General features: G+C 47.5%; 1 protein-coding gene across 1 annotated transcript in view; it reads left to right on the forward strand.

The window, feature by feature from the left end:
- TG (thyroglobulin) overlaps positions 1–18,191 on the forward strand; it is a 234,211-nt gene that overhangs the window by 45,827 nt on the left and 170,193 nt on the right. Inside the window, exons 22-27 of the mRNA XM_065903111.1 lie at positions 1,236–1,406; positions 4,873–4,989; positions 5,497–5,612; positions 7,292–7,400; positions 12,191–12,382; positions 17,520–17,684. Coding sequence (XP_065759183.1) covers positions 1,236–1,406; positions 4,873–4,989; positions 5,497–5,612; positions 7,292–7,400; positions 12,191–12,382; positions 17,520–17,684 — 870 coding nt within the window. The remainder of the gene's footprint in view (positions 1–1,235; positions 1,407–4,872; positions 4,990–5,496; positions 5,613–7,291; positions 7,401–12,190; positions 12,383–17,519; positions 17,685–18,191) is intronic.

The following is an 18,191-nucleotide window of genomic DNA, read 5'->3' on the forward strand; positions in this document are numbered from 1 at the left end:
TGAGTCGTGTTTGGAGTTGTAAAATAATTAATCAAAAGAGATCAAGTCCCCTTCTGTGATAGAGGAGGTCTTTTTTGGTCAGGAGAGCAGTGGAAATAGGGCGGTATATCTAAGGAAGTAGAAGTCAGAGGAATTCCCGAGGCTGGAAGTCCGGCATCCCTTCTAGAGAAGAGATTCTTCGCCGGAAATACAGCGTCCTTGATGTCCACACGTGGCCCTAGTCACTGCAGTCTGGGATGACGTGGGGTGCTGTCACACGGCCTGAGGGATCCTTTCTGGGAAGGGGTTCCCTGCTAGGCGCTGGTCCTTGTTTGTGGAGGGCGTGCTGCATACACACGTGGTGGGCAGCTGAGCAGGAGGCAGGGGCTCGGGATCCCTGCCCCAAACGCATTTGCTCCTCTTTACTCCCCACTCTCGCTCCTCCTGTTGTGACCTCGGCCGAGTTACCGTCTTTCTCTGAAGGTCCACTTCCAGGCATGGCGGATCAAGACCAGATGCGTATTTCTTATTATAAACCACAGTATCAAAGCCCAGGGCGGGCAGGGGGGCTTGTATTACATGTCAGAGGCTAGGCAAGACACTGGGATATAACAGGAAGCAGAACCAGGTGAGGTCTCTGCCCGCGGGGGAGGGAGGCAGACAGTTGCGAACCAGTCCTTCCGCAGACTGATGACCATAATCACCACGCTTCTGGCTCTGAGCAGAGATGCGGGTCTGGAGGACAGCGTGTGACACTCGGGCATCAAGGGACTTCCCTGAGGAAATGACGACTGGGTGGCAAAGAGTTAACTCCCTGAGAACCAGAGAGAGTTGGGCAGCAGGAGAAGAACCAGGGGGCAGAGTCGCAGTCCAGAAAATGGTATCAGAGCCAGTGGTACCCACTGATGTGGACACACAGGTGCAGATGGAGGGTCAGATGGGCGGGTCCAGGTCACAGAGGCCCTAGTGGCCCAAAGGTGAGCCCAGACTTTGTCCTTCTGTCAGGGTGGGGACACTGACAAGTCTGAAGCTGGGGGAGTGTGTCTGGCTCAGACATGGGACTTGGATGTCTGATCAAGGACTGGGAGCCGGGCAGATAGGGGACCCCAGAAGCACAACACTGATAGTTTTTTTTTGGCCATGCGGAGCCAGGGATTGAACCTATACCCCCCTGCTGTGGAAGCATGGAGTCTTAACCACTGGACCACCAGGGAAGTGCCAACGACACTGATGGTTGTATTCATCTTTGGTTCCAGGTATCACCGACTGTCAGAAGAATGAGGTGGGCCTGCAGTGTGACCAGGACGGCCAGTACCGAGCCAGCCAGAGGGACAGGACCAGTGGGAAGGCCTTCTGCGTGGATGGCGAGGGGCGGAGACTGCCCTGGACGGAGGCCGAGGCCCCGCTGGTGGACGCCCAGTGTCTGAGTACGTGCAGGCCACTCCTGGGGACAGGGCGTGTAATCCCACTGGGCTTTCTAAAATGGGAGAGACACGCAAGATGTGTTTGTCCCCAACCTTTTATTTTGAACACTTCTAAACTATGTAGGTGTTGAAAGAATAGTAGGATGAAAAAATATTCATCACCCAGATCCACAAATTATTATTGTTTTGCTCTTTCTCTCTCTCTCTTTTAATCATTGGAAAAATAAAAAATATTTCCGACATCATGAAACCTCACACCTAAGTACTCAGCCTCATGAGAAATGAATATAAAAGTCATTCATCTGCTGAGGTTTCCTTTCTTGTGGGCAGCTTGCCCCCCAAAAGTGGTCAGTGTTTCTCCCTCAGTGGGATGTTAGGGGAAGACCCGAGGGCCAGTCCTGCTTCCCGAACTTACTTGCTGGGTGACCCAGAGCAAATTGCTCAACTTCTCTGAGCCTCATCACCCCGGCAGCCTCCTGCTCACTTCCTGAGACACAGTGAGGGTCAATATCATCCTGTGTAAACGACAAATGTTCACTGAGCCCAGCTCTTTGATGAGATAATGGATACAAAGCCCTGGGTGAACAGACAGGTGTCCTACAGTCCTAGGTGTAATGGGACGGGGCACAGAACTAGTTTAATCCCAATGGTGCCCTTATGGGTCTTGTAATGCTGGGCAAGTCACTAACCTTCAACAGTTTCCCCATCTGCAAGATGGAGATGAAATGACTTAGCGAAGAACTTATAAATGCCAAGGATTTGTGCATGTGTGTCCATGAACAAACTTTCATGTCCATGGATAAAATCTCATGGCAAATCCAATGAAAATCTTTATGGCTTTTTCCATAATCCATCCTCTTGGGCAGAAATAGCAGTCAGGGGAGTTAGAGCTTTAAGGACAGTCAGAACTTTAAGGACTCAGTTAGACAGATCTTTGCTGTCCTTTACAAATGAGGGAGAGGAAGGCCACTTGCCCAAGGACCGTGGTGATGACTGCTGTTCTGGGTGCTCGCATCTTAACTCCAGCCCTCTTTGCATCCCTACCACCAGCTCAGCTGTGTGGATTGTAATGCACACTTTGTAAAGCAGTTCCTGGCTCACTCTGACTTTCATTCATCTGGAGCAGAAAGGCCCGTTCAATCAGTGGCATCAGAAATGTTTACAAGGAACACGGCTCAGCTTTGCCAACTTTGATGACGCCTCCCTGAGGTGTTGTAGGAATAGCCTCCAGATAGGTCCTCAGAATCTCTGGCTTCTTATGCAAAGCTCCAAACTTACTCAGCAAGAATACTGGAGACACAATGAATGAATGGCTCTAATTATCTGGGCTTCTTCAGAACTTATGCTTCTTAGGTGTCTCAGTGGTAAAGAGTCCATTTGCCAATGCAGGAGATGTCGAAGTCACAGGTTAGGTTTCTGGGTTGGGAGGATCCCCTGGAGGAGGAAATGGCAACCCACTCCAGTATTCTTGCCAGGAAAATCCCATGGGCAGAGGAGCCTGGTGGGCTACAGTCCATGGGGTCACAAAGAGCTGGACACTACTGAGCGACTGAGCATGCATGATCAGATCAATCTCCTAAAGGGCACCTAAAGGAAGGGGATTTTCCCACCATCTGAACTCCTGTAGCCAGTTTCACGAGCTGGAAATAGCTGTGTGACCAATAGGGTGCTGTGCCTTGATGCTGACCTTTAATCCTTTTCCCAAGACATCTGTAAATATGTTAGATATGTAAATTTGTAATCAACTATAAGGCATGTGGGATGTAACAACAAGAGGATGTATACATCTGCATACTAACCCAATATTCCATGGACCCTTTGGTAACTCAGTTCACAGATTGTTTCTATTCTCTTTGTCAATGAGTTTTTTCTTAGAGCTCTGCAATGTCGAGACATCACTGTGGTGTCTCTTAGGTGAAAATCAGCAGATTCTCTAATTGAAGTGCTAAACTTACCACATTTACAGCTCCTGAGACTAATTTAATTGGAAACTGAAAAACTTCAAATTTTATTTAGTCTCCTAGAAGGCTGTGAGCTTCTTGTCCACACCACCCAAGCCTTAGGGACACTGTGCTCAGTATAAGATTGTATTTGCTGGATTGGAGCTTCTGGTCCCTATAAACAAAATATTAAGGAGTACAAAAAATAAAGAAGAAAGGAGGGGATGGGAAGGGCTGATTATGGACTAAGCATATGAACTTGGCCACTTCTAAGATCAATGAGGGCCATTTTGTAAAATGAGAGTTTTTTGCATCAAAGTTTCTGAAGGCTTAACGCCTGTCATTTCTGCTATATTAATACCCCCTCTCTCATTCCCACTCCAAACGCACTTTTTTTCCCCCTACACTTATTTAGTAAACTGAGAACAGATTACTTAGGATGGCCTTGAATGTACTGACATGATGAAAATCAACCCAGACACAATCTCGTTTTTTAAAGCAATGGGGAACACGTGTAAATCCATGATTGATTCATGTCAATGTGTGGCAAAAACCACTACAATATTGTAAAGTAATTAGCCCCCAACTAATAAAAATAAATGAAAAAAAAATAAAGCAATGGGTGTGTGTGAGGATGAGGGCTTACATGTGTTGGGCTTAGTGCTTGGTTGTGTCTGATTCATACCTATTTACCACCACATCTTCAAAAAAAATCAGTACTCAGGTACTTCAGGGCTTATTTTTTGATAGTTACCTACAAAATATTAGTGCTTTTGAGCATTTTGGCTTGTAAATGAGTTTCATTCCTAGAGAGCTAGTAACCTGCCTTGCTTGTTTTTTGCTTGGTAAAGGGTGAGTTCCAAGTTTCATAGCCTTGAGAAATTTTATTTCTTTCTCTTCTCTTGCCTAGTTCCATGAACTCGTGACTGTGTCATTGTGACAGATAGGAGCTCAGGTGTGCTGATGGTACCTGGGAAAACAGATGCTAACGTATCATTTAGATAAATGCTATCATAAAAATGTCTGGGCCACATGGTGCGTATTCAGACTTACATGAACCCATGTGCACGTGTTTTATCTTTTAAAAATAATTTTTCTTTCCAGAAAGAGGTCAAGTTGTTTAACAATAAACATGAGATATCATTATAAATAAAATATTTTATTTGTATCATTATAAATAAAATAATTATGAGATATTATTAGCATTCAAAGATAAGGACAGGAAATATAAATGTATGTAGAAAATCAGTATCAATGTGAAAAAGGGAGTTGTGAGGATTAACATATATTAAATATTCTTCTTACTTTCAGACAATGAGATGGGAAAAAAGGAGACATGATGAGCGATAGCTCTCAGTGTTAGCTATGAGGCAGCTTCTGGAACTACCCTTCAAAGGGAATTTGTCTCTTTGGAGCACCCGTGTGAGCATAGCAATGAAGTGATTTCTTGACCTAAAGCTCCTTTTGGCTTCTCTGCAGAGACCCCAGACTCTTCAGACTCAAATTTCACGGATATGCTTACATTTCAGTGATGCGGAAATTTGAGAAGCTTCCAGAATCTAAGGTGATCTTCAGTGCTGACGCGGCTGTGATGGTCAGGTCTGAAGTTGCCGGTTCTGAGTCCTCACTGATGCAGTGCCTGGCAGGTGAGGGGCGATGGGGGGCCGGGCACGTGGGTGGTGCCATAGGAATACACAGTGCTGATCTTGCAAGACACATCAAGTACAACCTTTGAGATCATAATCAAATATACTTCTTCAGAAATACTGTGTAAGTCAATTGATTTCCAAAATGTACATCTAACTCATAATTTTAGTTCTGAGTTTATAGTGCATCCACTGCCTGCCAAGAATGAGGCTCTGCCAGATGTTAATGGAGAAGCACTGAGGGACATTTGTTCTTTGTAGAGCATTTAGTCCAGCTCAGGAGATGCAGCTGTCTATTTCAAGGGTGAGGCCAGAGACGAATAATAACAATGACCACATATTGAGCATTCATCTTCACAAGAACTTCCTCATAATCCTCCAGTCCTCCACGAGTAGTCACTGTTACAGTGTGTATGTGTGTTTGAGGGGCAGGGAGTAGGCGTTTGTGTCTGTCCGTCCTCTGTGTCGCTGAGAGACAGGTAGCTGACTGTCCCCTGGTTCTTGCAGACTGTGTACTGGACGAGGCCTGCGGCTTCCTCACGGTGTCCACAGCAGGATCACAAGTGTCCTGTGATTTCTATGCTTGGGCAAGTGACAACATCGCCTGCACGACTTCCGATCCGGTGAGTCGTGGCAGCCGCATGGAAGTTCTGTCTTGTGTCTGTCCTACATCGGACATGCCCTCGTTGAATCGACACCACTCTGAGCAGATGAGGGAATGAGATTATCAACAAGTGGTCCCACATTTCCTCCATTTCTTCAAAATGATGGGATTTTGGGAAATTGAAACTGTAGGGGACTGGTGATGGCTCAGGATGAAGCTGACATAGGGACTATTCATCTGAGCAGCATCATTTCCTGGTAGATTCATCAGAAGAGGGTTGCAGTGATGAGCCCCTTGCCTCTGTCCCCCACCCCCTATCTCACTGGGCAACTTGGGTCACAGGACACACCAGAGTCCCAAATACCATCTGAGTCCCAGACTCCAGCATTCTTTCTCATTGTAGACGTAAAATATGATTATAACTTTAAAAAGGAAAAGATAAGTTAAATATTAGAGCCACATGAAATTGTTCTTTCCATACGTCAAAGTGGTAGGGTACCGGCAATTTCAGCAGATGGGTCAGGGTTCCTGTCATCTGGGACCTAAAACTCAGGTCCTTTCCACCTGCCAGAATGTCTCCTGCTTAAAGGCCTTTCTTCCCTCTGCATACCACCTGTTCAATGAGTTTGATTTTTATCTAAAAAGCAAGGAGAGTGATTGCTTTCCAAAAGCCTTTGTTTTAGCTTCTGTCCTCCCCAAATTCCCAAAATTGAACTGGGAAACTCAAAGTTGGGTAACTCTGGAGGAGTCAAACTACTAGAAGCAAGACACAAATGGATACAGATTTATCCCACCAAACCCACACAGCAAGAGCTCTGGAACTAGAGATCAGAGATAAACGAGAACGACACGATTTATAGATGTCTAACCTCCTTATTTTCAAGCTAAAGAGTCTTCCCCTGATCCTCACCACATACAAGCCGTGCACCAAACAAGGTCTTTCACAGGCTGGCCCCTGCCTCTCTCTCTCCCACCCACCACCTGCCTCCCATCCCTGTAACAGACAGTCCCTGAGAACCACTGGACCTAGTTAATCGAAACACCTGTGGGATCCTGGGTCTCCACCTCTGCCATGTCCTCTGCTTAAAACCCCTTGTTTTCCCCTGACAACCTCTTATTTATACATCAGAACCCCACCTGGATTCACTTTTCCTGGGAAAACTTTCTAGCTTCTGTTTCTCAATAGAATTAACCACTCCTGATTGCCCTCTCCCCAGAACACTTAAATTGGCAGTGTCGCCCAGTGGTTGTATGGAAAATAGAATCCAGCTGGGATTCATATCTCTCCTCTCCATAATTAGCTGCATGGATTTTGCAATCTACTCATCCTCTTTAAGCCTGGGTTTCCTTATTTTAAAATGCACATATCAATAACACCTACCTGATAGAGCTGTTTTAGAAGTTACAAGAGATAATCACACACACACACACACACAAAGAATTAAGCACTCCTTTTTCAGGGGGTAATTATCTCCTCTTTTATGACATGTATCTTTGCAGCTAACACTCTGGCTGGAATTTACTGCTTACCTATCTGCGTGCTCCAGTAGAAGGGGAGAAATTAAGGAGGAGGTTTCCTCTCTTATTTATCTCTGTAGCCCCTGAGCCTAACTTTGGGTAGAGTTTGGTCAATGTTTGCTGAATTTATTATTATGGTAAACATCACAGGACTTTAATGGAGCTTCTTTCCATCTTTAGGATGAAGACACGTTGGAGACCTCGCAGGCCACCAGCTTTGGAAGTCTTCGGTGTCAGGTGAAAGTGAGGAGCAGGGAAGGAGACCCTCCAGCTGTGTATTTGAAAAGGGGTAGGTTGATGATCTGGATGACTGGAGGGGCCCACTGGATTCATGTGTTCAGTGTTTGGAGCTTCTTTCCCACAAGGCGAGTTTAGAGGGGAGGCACGCTGCCCCTGGCCCCAAGGGACGGCGGAGGCCCTCCTGCAGGTGAAGGCTTGAATTGCAGAGCAGACACGAAAGCTGCAGGCAAAGTCAGCTGAGTCCAGCCCGTGCCCCGTGCAGACCTCTGAGTCTGCCTGTGATACCGGGGCGTTCCCAGCAGGGCCATGGGCCCGGAGCTCCCTGCAGCTGCTGGTACCGGCCCTCCATCTCAGGGACCTCCACCCCACCTGCTTTCCTCTCTACTCTCCTCTCTCTCATAAGCAGTCCAGACCTCCACGCACTTGTCTCTCCCCACCCTGCACCGCAGGAGCGCCTCCGGCTGTAGTGCGCATGCGCAGTACCATTGGCCCATCCCAGGTAGCGCTAGTTGTAAAGAACCTGTTTGCCAATGCGAGAGACATAAGAGACACGGGTTCGATCCCTGGGTTGGGAAGATCCCCTGGCGTAGGAAATGTCAACCCACTCCAATATTCTTGCTCAATAACTCAAGGTAAGGCCAAGATTCTGCCTTTCAAATAACTTCTCAGGGGTGCCAAAGTTGCTGGTTCATGGACTACATTTTGAGTAGCGAGGGTATCTCATAATTTATAGTTTATGTCTCACTTCTCCATACATCCTTTCATTCCTCCCCTCACAGAGATTCTCGAAGGAAGGTGAAAAGGGTGTCATAATCCCTGTTTTACAGATGAGGAAATTGGGGCTCAAAGTGATTAAGAAAGTGGCCCAAGGGCTTATGTATTGCTAGAAATCGGGGATCTGCGTTTGAGCCTAAGTGTGTCTGAATCCCCCATGCGGCCTCACAGAGGGGGACAGGGCGACACTTCTTGGTCACTGTAACACATGTGGGAGGAGCGATGGGCCTCTCCCAAGAATCCTATGGCATCACACTTCTGCCCTGTACGCGGGGCCACGACTAGGCTCTGCCCGTGAGCTGTGATACCTTTGCTAGTCAGGGCCCCCTGGCCTCGCTTCCTGCAGTTAAGGGTGAGGCGCTGGAGCCCACCTGATGGGTTGACCCGGGCCCTGATGCCGCCAACTCTGTGGTCTTGGGCAGGTTCCTTGGCATCACAGGCTGCTGGGCCTGCATTAGTCAAACAGGAGCTGCAGGTGGACCGAGGTTGTTGGGAGGTGGGAAAGAGGGTGCTGTAGAACGATGCAATGCTTTTAAAACAGCCTGAGGCATGTGGTGAAGAGCAAGCGCAAGTGGAGGTTTCTACGATCCTTTTCACTCTTGCCAATGGTTTCCCAAAGGCCCAAGGCTGTGGCTCTGGACAGGAAGACAGGGCAGGGAGCCTGAGCAAGGACTAGGGGGTTGGAATGAAGGTGGCAAGCATGTCACTCCCCTAGGTCCATGGCTCTGGGCAGGCAGCCTGGCCACCAGCAGCCACAGACTCGCCCTGCGAGCAGCTGGCACTTGCAGGGAGGCTCGGTCCGCCCAGGTCCAGTGCCTCAGCTGACCCCAATAGCAGGCTTGGTCCATGGCAGGGACAAGCGACCACATCCTTCGGTCTCTGGCTCTTCTTTCACCTAATACCTCCACCCTGTCTTAAATGAGAGCTCCCCTGGGAGGAGGGAGTCCAGCAGGGTTCTGTTTTCTCTGATCTCTGGCCAGGGTTTTAGAATTTCTGCCCCAGTGTTTATTCCAATTATTTTTACTACCCGTTTTGAAAAATAACAGAGCACAGAGATCATTTTCTGAAACAGAAAACCCAAATAAAACAAGTAACCCCTCTCAAAAATGTTCTTGAAAACTCTGCTTTGGCCTTTTATCATTTTTTTTAATGCAATTTTATTTCTTTTTAAGTGTTTGTTATTTTTTTCTCATCTCCTGAAAGTTTATACTTTGGAGGAAAATTGCGAGGGAAATTGTGAAGTTTCTTTGCTGCCAAACTGAATCAAGGACAGAACTGTTTTTTTTTGCCCTTTTTTGTTTTGTTTTGCTTTTTATTTTTTCAAGCAGAAAACGCACAGACCCAGCCATTCTGGATTGTGGTGTAATGGAAAAAGAAGGGAGGTGGGGTAAACTTGATCTGGGTTTAGACTCACCCCCAACGTACTAGTTCTTTGATCAGGAATGCCTTCTTTATTTTACTTTCTGTAAAAGTGGAAATACAGTGCCACAGCTGAGGTAGAAAGGACACAGCTTCTGAAGGTCTCTCGAAAACTCCATGGCGCCCAGTAGGTAGTCAGCATGTCCGTCCACACGCTGGAGCTTAGGTGACCTGGAAGATGCTACAACTTGGCTTGTCTTTCAGGGCCATCCTCTGCCCAAGCTCGTGGTCTTGACCATGGAGGAGGAACCACATGCTTTTTCAGAGTAAAAGGGAGTCAGGGCCTGAGGGTTCCTTGGAGATTGTCTAGCCCTCGTTTCACAGAGGAAGCCTAGAAACAGGAAACATCTGGTCACACTCCATCCAGGGAACCCAAGACTTCAGGCCCTGACTCCCCCAGCTTGGGAGGATCTCCCAAATCTGCTCCATTGCTCAGGACTCGACCACCATGTGGGTGAACCCAGCACGGCACACCCCGTATGTGTTTACCCAGAGCCTGTGGTAGGATATGCACTTCAACAGGTGCTGTGGATGCACCTCTGATCAAAATCAGAATCACAGCTGATAGAGGAATTGATCCAACAACAAGAGCACTTCAGAGGGTGATCAGTGCTTTGTTGAAAATGAAACAGGACATTGGGGTAAACATGGACGTAAGGTACCTAGAAGAGACACATTCATGGAGAAGAAAGTGGAGCAGTGGTTACTAGGAGCTGGGGGAAGCGGGATGCAGAGACAGTGTTTGATGAGGACAGAGTTTTAGTTGGGAGGATGAAAAACGTTCTGGAGGTAGATGGTGGTGATGCTGCAGATCCTGTGAATGTACCTTTTTGCCTTTGAACTGTACACTTAAAAATGGTTAAAATGGTAAATCGTTCATTATATTTTATGACAACTTAAAAAGGAAAAGAAAAGTGGACATGAACTGCTTTGAGTGCTCAGTGAAGGAACTTCCCTCAGATGTCAGAACAGAGGATGGGGAGGGGCCCACGTGCCCACATCTCAGGGCAGGTGGTCCTCTGTGCAGGGCTGTATGGAGGATGCCCTGTGAGCTGAGACGTGGCCCTACCGTCCGGGCAGCCCTCTCTGCAGGTGTGGAAATGTTCCATGTCTCTGCTGTCCAGCAGGACAGCCGGTAGCTGCGTGGCCACTGGGCACTTGGAATGTGGCTATTGCAACATGGCTCTGATGAACTGGAATTGATATTCGAGGAGTCACACATGGCTGGCGACTCCCGCCTCTGACAGCAGGACTGGGTCCAGGAATCACAGCTGGTGTGGGAGCAGTTGCTGTCCCAAGTGGCTTAACTGCTGGGTGAAGGATGGCAGAGCCTTAGTAGAGGCACAGACAGAGTGTAAGAGAGATTGAGGGTGAGAGGTGAATTCTAACCCCATAAAGCTGGGACATGGGCTCTTTAAGTTAAGCTGGGCTTTGGTGCATGATGGGCCTGGCACTGTTAGAGGGCAGTCAGGCAGCAGGGGCTGAGTGAGCCAGGGCTTGGAGGAAAAGATGCTGGCTTTTTTGGACACCTGTAATATATCCACTGAGTGTCAGCTAAGGGCCAGGTTTATGGCTCAACTTTTTAATGTCCAGTCTATCTTTTCATCCACTCAACATCATCTGCGAGGGTTACATGCCTGGTTACAGGAGGGGAAACTGAGATTCTGAGGACCTAAGAACTCACATGCCCAGGGTGCTGCGAAGGTTTGCACTTGGGTCTGTCTGGTTGTGAAGCTTGCACTCTCGGCTGTAAGGTCTCCCGCAGCTTTAGGTGTGTGAGTTGGTTAAAACCTGGTGAACTGCTAGGCCACTGGGAGGTCAGGGTGACCTTAAGCACAGGCTCTGGTGTTCTTTCTGCCACCGACGAATTGTGTAAACCTAGGCCAGACTGCTCACTTGCTAAGGCTCTCTTTCCTCAAATGTAAAATGGACATAATAATAGAACAGACATTTTGGCTATAGTGAAATATATGTGTATATATATCTGATAAAAAACCTCATATTTGCAAAAGGATGCTCTAAAAGTAACTGGCCTGTCTGAGGCAAGAAGCAGCCTGTGGGCTGCTGGGTATCACGTAGCGCTGTGTGTCTGCAGCCCGCTGTCTTTGGCTGTGTGTGTAAGTGCTGCACTGGCCTGTGGTTTGATGGCACAGAGCAGGGACACGCTGGGGACACTGCAGGTCAACCAGGGCGACTCAGCATCGCAGCAGCCAACCTGCCTATGCACCATGCGTTCTCGTCATTGTGTTACAGAAATGCACGTGCTGGCAGAGCAGGCCGAGCCCAACTCCAGAGCGCTGAGCCTGAAGTGAGGTTGTCTGGGCAAAGCGTGTGGTCTGGTGTCTATGTATACAGTTAGAGCTCAGAAGCTATTTACTGGTGATAAAACCATAATAAATGCCCACTCTCCACATCTCCCCTGCAGACCCGCCAAGGTGCAGTGGGCGTTTGTCTGGGTCCACTGATTTGGGGCCAGGTCTCCATGCTCTGCACCCACGGGAGGTCCAGGGGTTTTATGACACAGAGGACATCTCTCTGGACTGAACTCTGCCCCGGTTGTGGTCAGAGGGTCCACTGTCGTGTGACCAGCACAGTCTGCGTTCCTTTTAGAGTTTGAAAAAGTTTATATTTCTGCTTTCCTCCCAGGCCAGGAGTTCACCATCACAGGTCAGAAAAGATTTGAACAAACTGGTTTCCAAAGTGCACTCTCTGGAATGTACAGTCCCGTCGCCTTCTCAGCCTCAGGAGCCAGTCTGACCGAGGTCCATCTCTTCTGTCTTCTCACCTGTGACCATGATTCCTGTTGCGATGGCTTCATCCTCGTGCAGGTCCAAGGAGGTAAGGTGACAGTGGGGGCCAGAGCCTCCTCCCTCTTGTGCGACCTGTGGTCTGGAAAATTTGAGGGTTGCTGAAGCTAGTATGCACAGCACGGGGAATGCTTTGGGAAGCAGCAGGCATGAGGGGACCACCGTCATTTGGAAGGTGATATTTGCAAAATGAGGGACGACTGTGACCCTTCCAACAGGTCACATACTGTGCTGGCCACTTCACATGGCAACACCACGTTTCTCCTTGCTGCTGTCTTCAGGGGAAGTATTTCAAGCTCCATTTTTACAGACAGAGAAACTGAGGCTCAGAGAATTTAGACCAGCGGCTCCTGGTCACCCAGCTTATGACATGTCCAAGCATGTGTGGGGTTCTGCTGCGTACCAGGCTTGATACACAAGATGGCATGAGGGTCTGAGGCCTTGGGAGACTGGAGTGCAAAGGAGGAAGATGCCAAGGGGACTTGACGGCCAGGGAGGGCTGTCTAGAAGAGGAGAGACTTAGTCCAGGCTTTGCAGGCTGAGTAGTGTTTAGAGGGCTTCCCAGGTGGCTCAGCAGGTAAAGAGTCTGCCCGCCAGTGCGGGAGACCCAAGAGATACGAGTTCGATCCCTGGATCGGGAAGATCCCCTGGAGGAGGAAATGGCAACTCACTCCAGTATTCTTGCCTGGAGAGTCCCATGGACAGAGGAGCCTCGTGGGCTACAGTCCACGGGGTCACAAAAGAGTTGGACATGACTTAGCAACTGAGCGCACATGCGCGCCTGCCGTGTTTAGAGACACGCGTGCACAGTCACACCTCGTTTTACTGCACTTCACTTAGTTGTGTTTTTGCAGATGGTGTGTTTTTTTTTTTTTTTTTTACAAATGGAAGGTTTGTGGCAACCCTGCATCAAGCAAATCTATCAGTGCCATTTTTCTAGCAACTTTTGCTCACTTTGGGTCTCTATATCACATTTTGGTAATTCTTGAAATATGTCAGATTCTTTCATTATTATTACATTTGTTATGGTGATCTGTGATCAGTGATCTTTGATGTTACTGTTGTAAAAAGATTACAGCTCACTGAAGACTCAGATGATGGTTAGCATATTAAAGTACTTTTAAAGTAAGGTACGCACATTGTTTTTTTAGACGTAATGCTATTGCACACTTAGTAAACTACAGAACAATGTGAAAATAACTTTTATATGCACTGGGAAACCAAAAATTCATGTGACTCACTTTATTGCAATATTCGCTTTATTGTGGTGGTCTGGAGCCAGACCTGCAATAGCTCTGAGGTGTGTCTGAATATGTCTCTATGTCAGCCTATATTTAGAAACCCTGCAATTCAAATCCAGGATGATTTCTGCTTCTTTAAACTAAATGTCTTTTCTCAGGACACCACAATTTCCCCAGGTGTCCAATTACTCACCAGACCATAGGGTTTTTCAAGTTGGAAATGTTGATTTCATTTTCCATAGGATCATATACGGAATAATTATTTTGTTCCATGGAGCCATGAGCCCACATGATCCTTTATTTTCCATGACATTTCTGGCTAGCAGCTTGCCAGCCTTCCCCTTCAGTGTAACCCTGATCTGTGAATTATGTGGGTTTGAACAGCGACCTCGAAATGCAGCAAGTTAAGCTTTTCTTCAAGACACACATCAACCAGCAGGCAGATATGTTTCCCAGTCTTGTCTGGTGGGCAGACCTGGAATTTTAACTTGTGAAGTTTTGGCTGGATCTGCTCGTACCCAGGAGCAGAATCCCCTCCCTGCTGTCTGGGAAGGCACTTAATTTCTGCAAGAGTCTCTCTGCTCCCTTGTCCCCTCCTCCCCAGCAAGGTTCCCACCCCCTCCAACCTCCCACCCTGAAATGGCTTTCTTTCCACTGATAATTATTAGTGAAAACTCATGAGACTTCCATACCTACATTCATGAGCCTACTTGTACCTCAATAAGTAGCTGAAGCCACTGGGAAGTGGAGTTCAGCGACCCTTGCGTGGCCTGGTGTAACTGAAGCTGGCCTGCGGGATCAGCAAAGTGATTTCAAATTCCCAGCTGTAACAAACACATGAAAAGATGCTCAACATCACTCATTATCAGAGAAATACAAATCAAAACCACAATGAGGTACCATTACACACCAGTCAGAATGGCTGCTATCCAAAAGTCTACAAGCAATAAATGCTGGAGAGAGTGTGGAGAAAAGGGAACACTCTTACACTGTTGGTGGGAATGCAAACTAGTACAGCCGCTATGGGGAACAGTGTGGAGATTCCTTAAAAAACTGGAAATAGAACTGCCATATGACCCAGCAATCCCACTCCTGGGCATACACACTGAGGAAACCAGATCTGAAAGAGACACGTGCACCCCAATGTTCATCACAGCACTGTTTATAATAGCCAGGACATGGAAGCAACCTAGATGCCCATCAGCAGACGAATGGATAAGGAAGCTGTGGTACATATACACCATGGAATATTACTCAGCCATTAAAAAGAATTCATTTGAATCAGTTCTAATGAGATGGATGAAACTGGAGCCCATTATACAGAGTGAAGTAAGCCAGAAAGATAAAGACCAATATAGTATACTGATGCATATATATGGAATTTGGAAGGATGGTAACAATAACCCTATATGCAAAACAGAAAAGAGACACAGATGTACAGAACAGACTTTTGGACTCTGTGGGAGAAGGCGAGGGTGGGATGTTTTGAGAGAACAGCATCGAAACATGTATATTATCAAGGGTGAAACAGATCACCAGCCCAGGTTGGATGCCTGAGACAAGTGCTCGGGGCTGGTGCACTGGGAAGACCCAGAGGGATGGGATGGTGGGGGGGGTTGGGGGGGGGAGATGGGAGGGGGTTCGGGATGGGCAGTACGTGTGGATCCATGGCTGATTCATGTCGGTGTATGGCAAAAGTCACTGCAATATTGTAAAGTAATTAGCCTCCAACTAATAAAAATAAATGAAAAAAAATAAAGAAAAAAAATCTTAAAAACAAAAAGCTTGCAAGTCTTTAAAAACCATTCTAACTAATAAAATGCTCTAGTTAACACCAAAAAAAAAAAAAAAATCTCCAGCCAGCACCCACCTCTCAGACACCCGCACTGCTCACTGGATGCTAGTTAAAGAAGAAAGCAGCCTGTGTTTCTCTTCCCAGCTCTGAGAGGCGGAGGGAAAACACGACCTGCCTCTTGTTTAAGACCAGGATTTTCATTCTTGGTTTATGAGACGGGCAGCCAGAGTTCAGGCTCCTCTGGGCTCTCCGCGGGCTCTTACGCTTCCCTGCTGCCCCGTGTTCCAGCTGGGACAGACCAGCCTCCCGTTCCAGCCTCTGTTGCCCCATCCGTGAGATGATGCAGCCTCACCAGCCCGGGGATTCTGGGATTCAGCCGTGTTAGCTCACGTCACCAAAGTGCACCCGCCTCCACCGGCCTGCATGGTCGGATGAGCACCTCTGTGGTTGGTGCTGAGGAGCAAGCGTGTTCAAAGCCCTTTCTGCGACTTTGATATGACGGCCCAGGCGGTTTGAGAACCACCAAGTTAGTTTATTGGGTCTCTGAGGTAACGTTCACCACGGAGATGCTGCTGATAGTAATGGTGACGGTGATTTTTAGCTATTCAGTTAAAAGTGAGATAGGAGAGAACAAAACGTCAAATTTATAAGCTGGACATTGGTGAGTCATCTGTTTTGGGGACATTTTGGTGAGAGAGGTTTGAAGTGTATCTGCATTTGGAGATAAGTTAGGATAACAGGGGATGGGAGATGTGAAGTGGTGTATTTCCATTCTGCCCCCCCCAGGAGAATCTGAACAACTGTACTGCCTAACAGGATTATGTATCCAAATTGGTATATGGTATATAAATTATATACCATATAATGGTATGTATGGTATAAATTGTATACCAAGTAACAGTATATATGGTATAAATAATATACCATGTAAGAGTGTATATGGTATAAATAATATACCATGTAATGGTATATATGGTATAAATTATATACCATATAATGCTATATATGGTATATACATTATATAAATTGGTATATAGTATATAAATTCATTTGGTATATAAATTACTTAATTTCTAAATCTCAATAAACTTAAGCAATGTACTTATATGAGGCTTAGTTTCCTCATCTGGAGAAGGAGATAAAAAATAATAAGAATTAAGAGAATTAATATTCTTAAAACACTGACCATAGTGGCTGACATGTCACAGGCATCCCAACATTTGAGTTACCTTTATTGATCTAACTATAATCACTATCAAATTCAGTTAGCGGGCAGGTAGGTCTTTCTGCTACTAAATAAAGTCATAACATTGGGGCAGCTTTTTTAAGAGTCAGAGTTAGAAGGTATATTCAAGACAAAGTAGTCCAATGCTTTCCAGCTGCCAGATCTAGTAATGGATCCTCTCTGTGCATCCCAGGGACGTGGGTGCTCAGCCTTGACTTGCATCCACCCAGAGACGAGGAGCTCATCTCCTACCAGGACGGCTTGTGCCCTGAGTGTACAGCTCCTGGGTCTTAACAGTTCTGTACCTTGACTCTGAATACGCCTTCCTTGGACTTCCTTGCCGGTCCAGTGGTTAAGACTCTGCGCTTTCCAGTGCTGGCTGTGTGGACTCAATGCCTGGTCAGGGAACTGAGACCCCACACACCGCATAGTGTGGCCAAAATAATAATAATAAATAAATTAAAAAAATAATCCTGAGCTCTTCAAGATTGATTGTGTGTGTGTGTGTGTGAGAGAGACACAGAGAGAATTGGAGATGCAGGGGGTGGGGTGGGCACTGTTTATTTCCTTGAAGCCTCAAAAATGTGGAAAGTGGAGACAGAGGCCGCTGGCAATAGGACCCCTGGTAGTATCAGAGGTGTCTCTGCTGCTGATCCCGTGACGAAGGGCTCTTGTTTTGGAGGAAGTGGTGGCCCTCCTCTCTGGACTTGGCTGGTAAGACAACTGCAGGACGATCGGGGAAGGATGGGCCAAATCAAAAGCAGGCTCCTGAATTCCTGGGCCCATTCCCGAGGACTGGTTCCCGGCCTGCATCCTGCGAGCCTCTCAGGGCGCAGACGTGCGTCTCCAAGGGGCCCCTGCTTGTCTCCCATAACACCCACCTCTCCTCTGTCTCGTGACTCTGCAGGTCCTCTCCTCTGTGGGTTGCTGAGCTCCCCCGATGTTCTGCTGTGTCACGTCAGAGACTGGAGGGACCCTGCGGAAGCCCAGGCTGATGCTTCCTGTCCCGGGGTGACCTACGACCAGGACAGCCGCCAGGCGACGCTGCGTCTGGGAGGACAGGAGATCGGGGGTAAGTGTCTGCCTTCGTCCCGGGTGCGTTCCTTCACAGTGACCTGGGCTCACCAGCAAGGTCTGCTCCTCTGCTGGGAACCTTCTCTGTATCCTGAGAAATTCATCCTTCTGAAAAGAATTTGTACCAAAATGCTGCATTAAAAACAACCAGAGCTTCTCAGCAATGCTCCATGAGAAGCATGGTGTGACTCTGGGGCCTCATGTTGGCTCAGGGTAAGCAGGCTCAGCGGGATGACTGTGCTGACCTCAGCCAGGTTTGCTCATGTCCTGGGGTCACTTGGCAACTGGATGATGTTGCTTGGACTTGACCACGGTGGCCTGGCCCTGCTTCAGTGCCTCGCCTTCTAGACGAGCATATTCTCCTGTGGGCGGAAGTGGGAGCGTGCGTGCATGCCAGGTGGCTTCAGTTGCATCCGACTCTTTGTGAATGGATGGTAGCCCACCAGGCTCCTCTGTCCTTGGATGCTCCAGGCAAGAGTCCTGGAGTGGGTTGCCATCCCCTCCT

Source organism: Muntiacus reevesi, chromosome 12 (genome assembly GCF_963930625.1).
Source record: "Muntiacus reevesi chromosome 12, mMunRee1.1, whole genome shotgun sequence".
Lineage (NCBI taxonomy): Eukaryota > Metazoa > Chordata > Mammalia > Artiodactyla > Cervidae > Muntiacus > Muntiacus reevesi.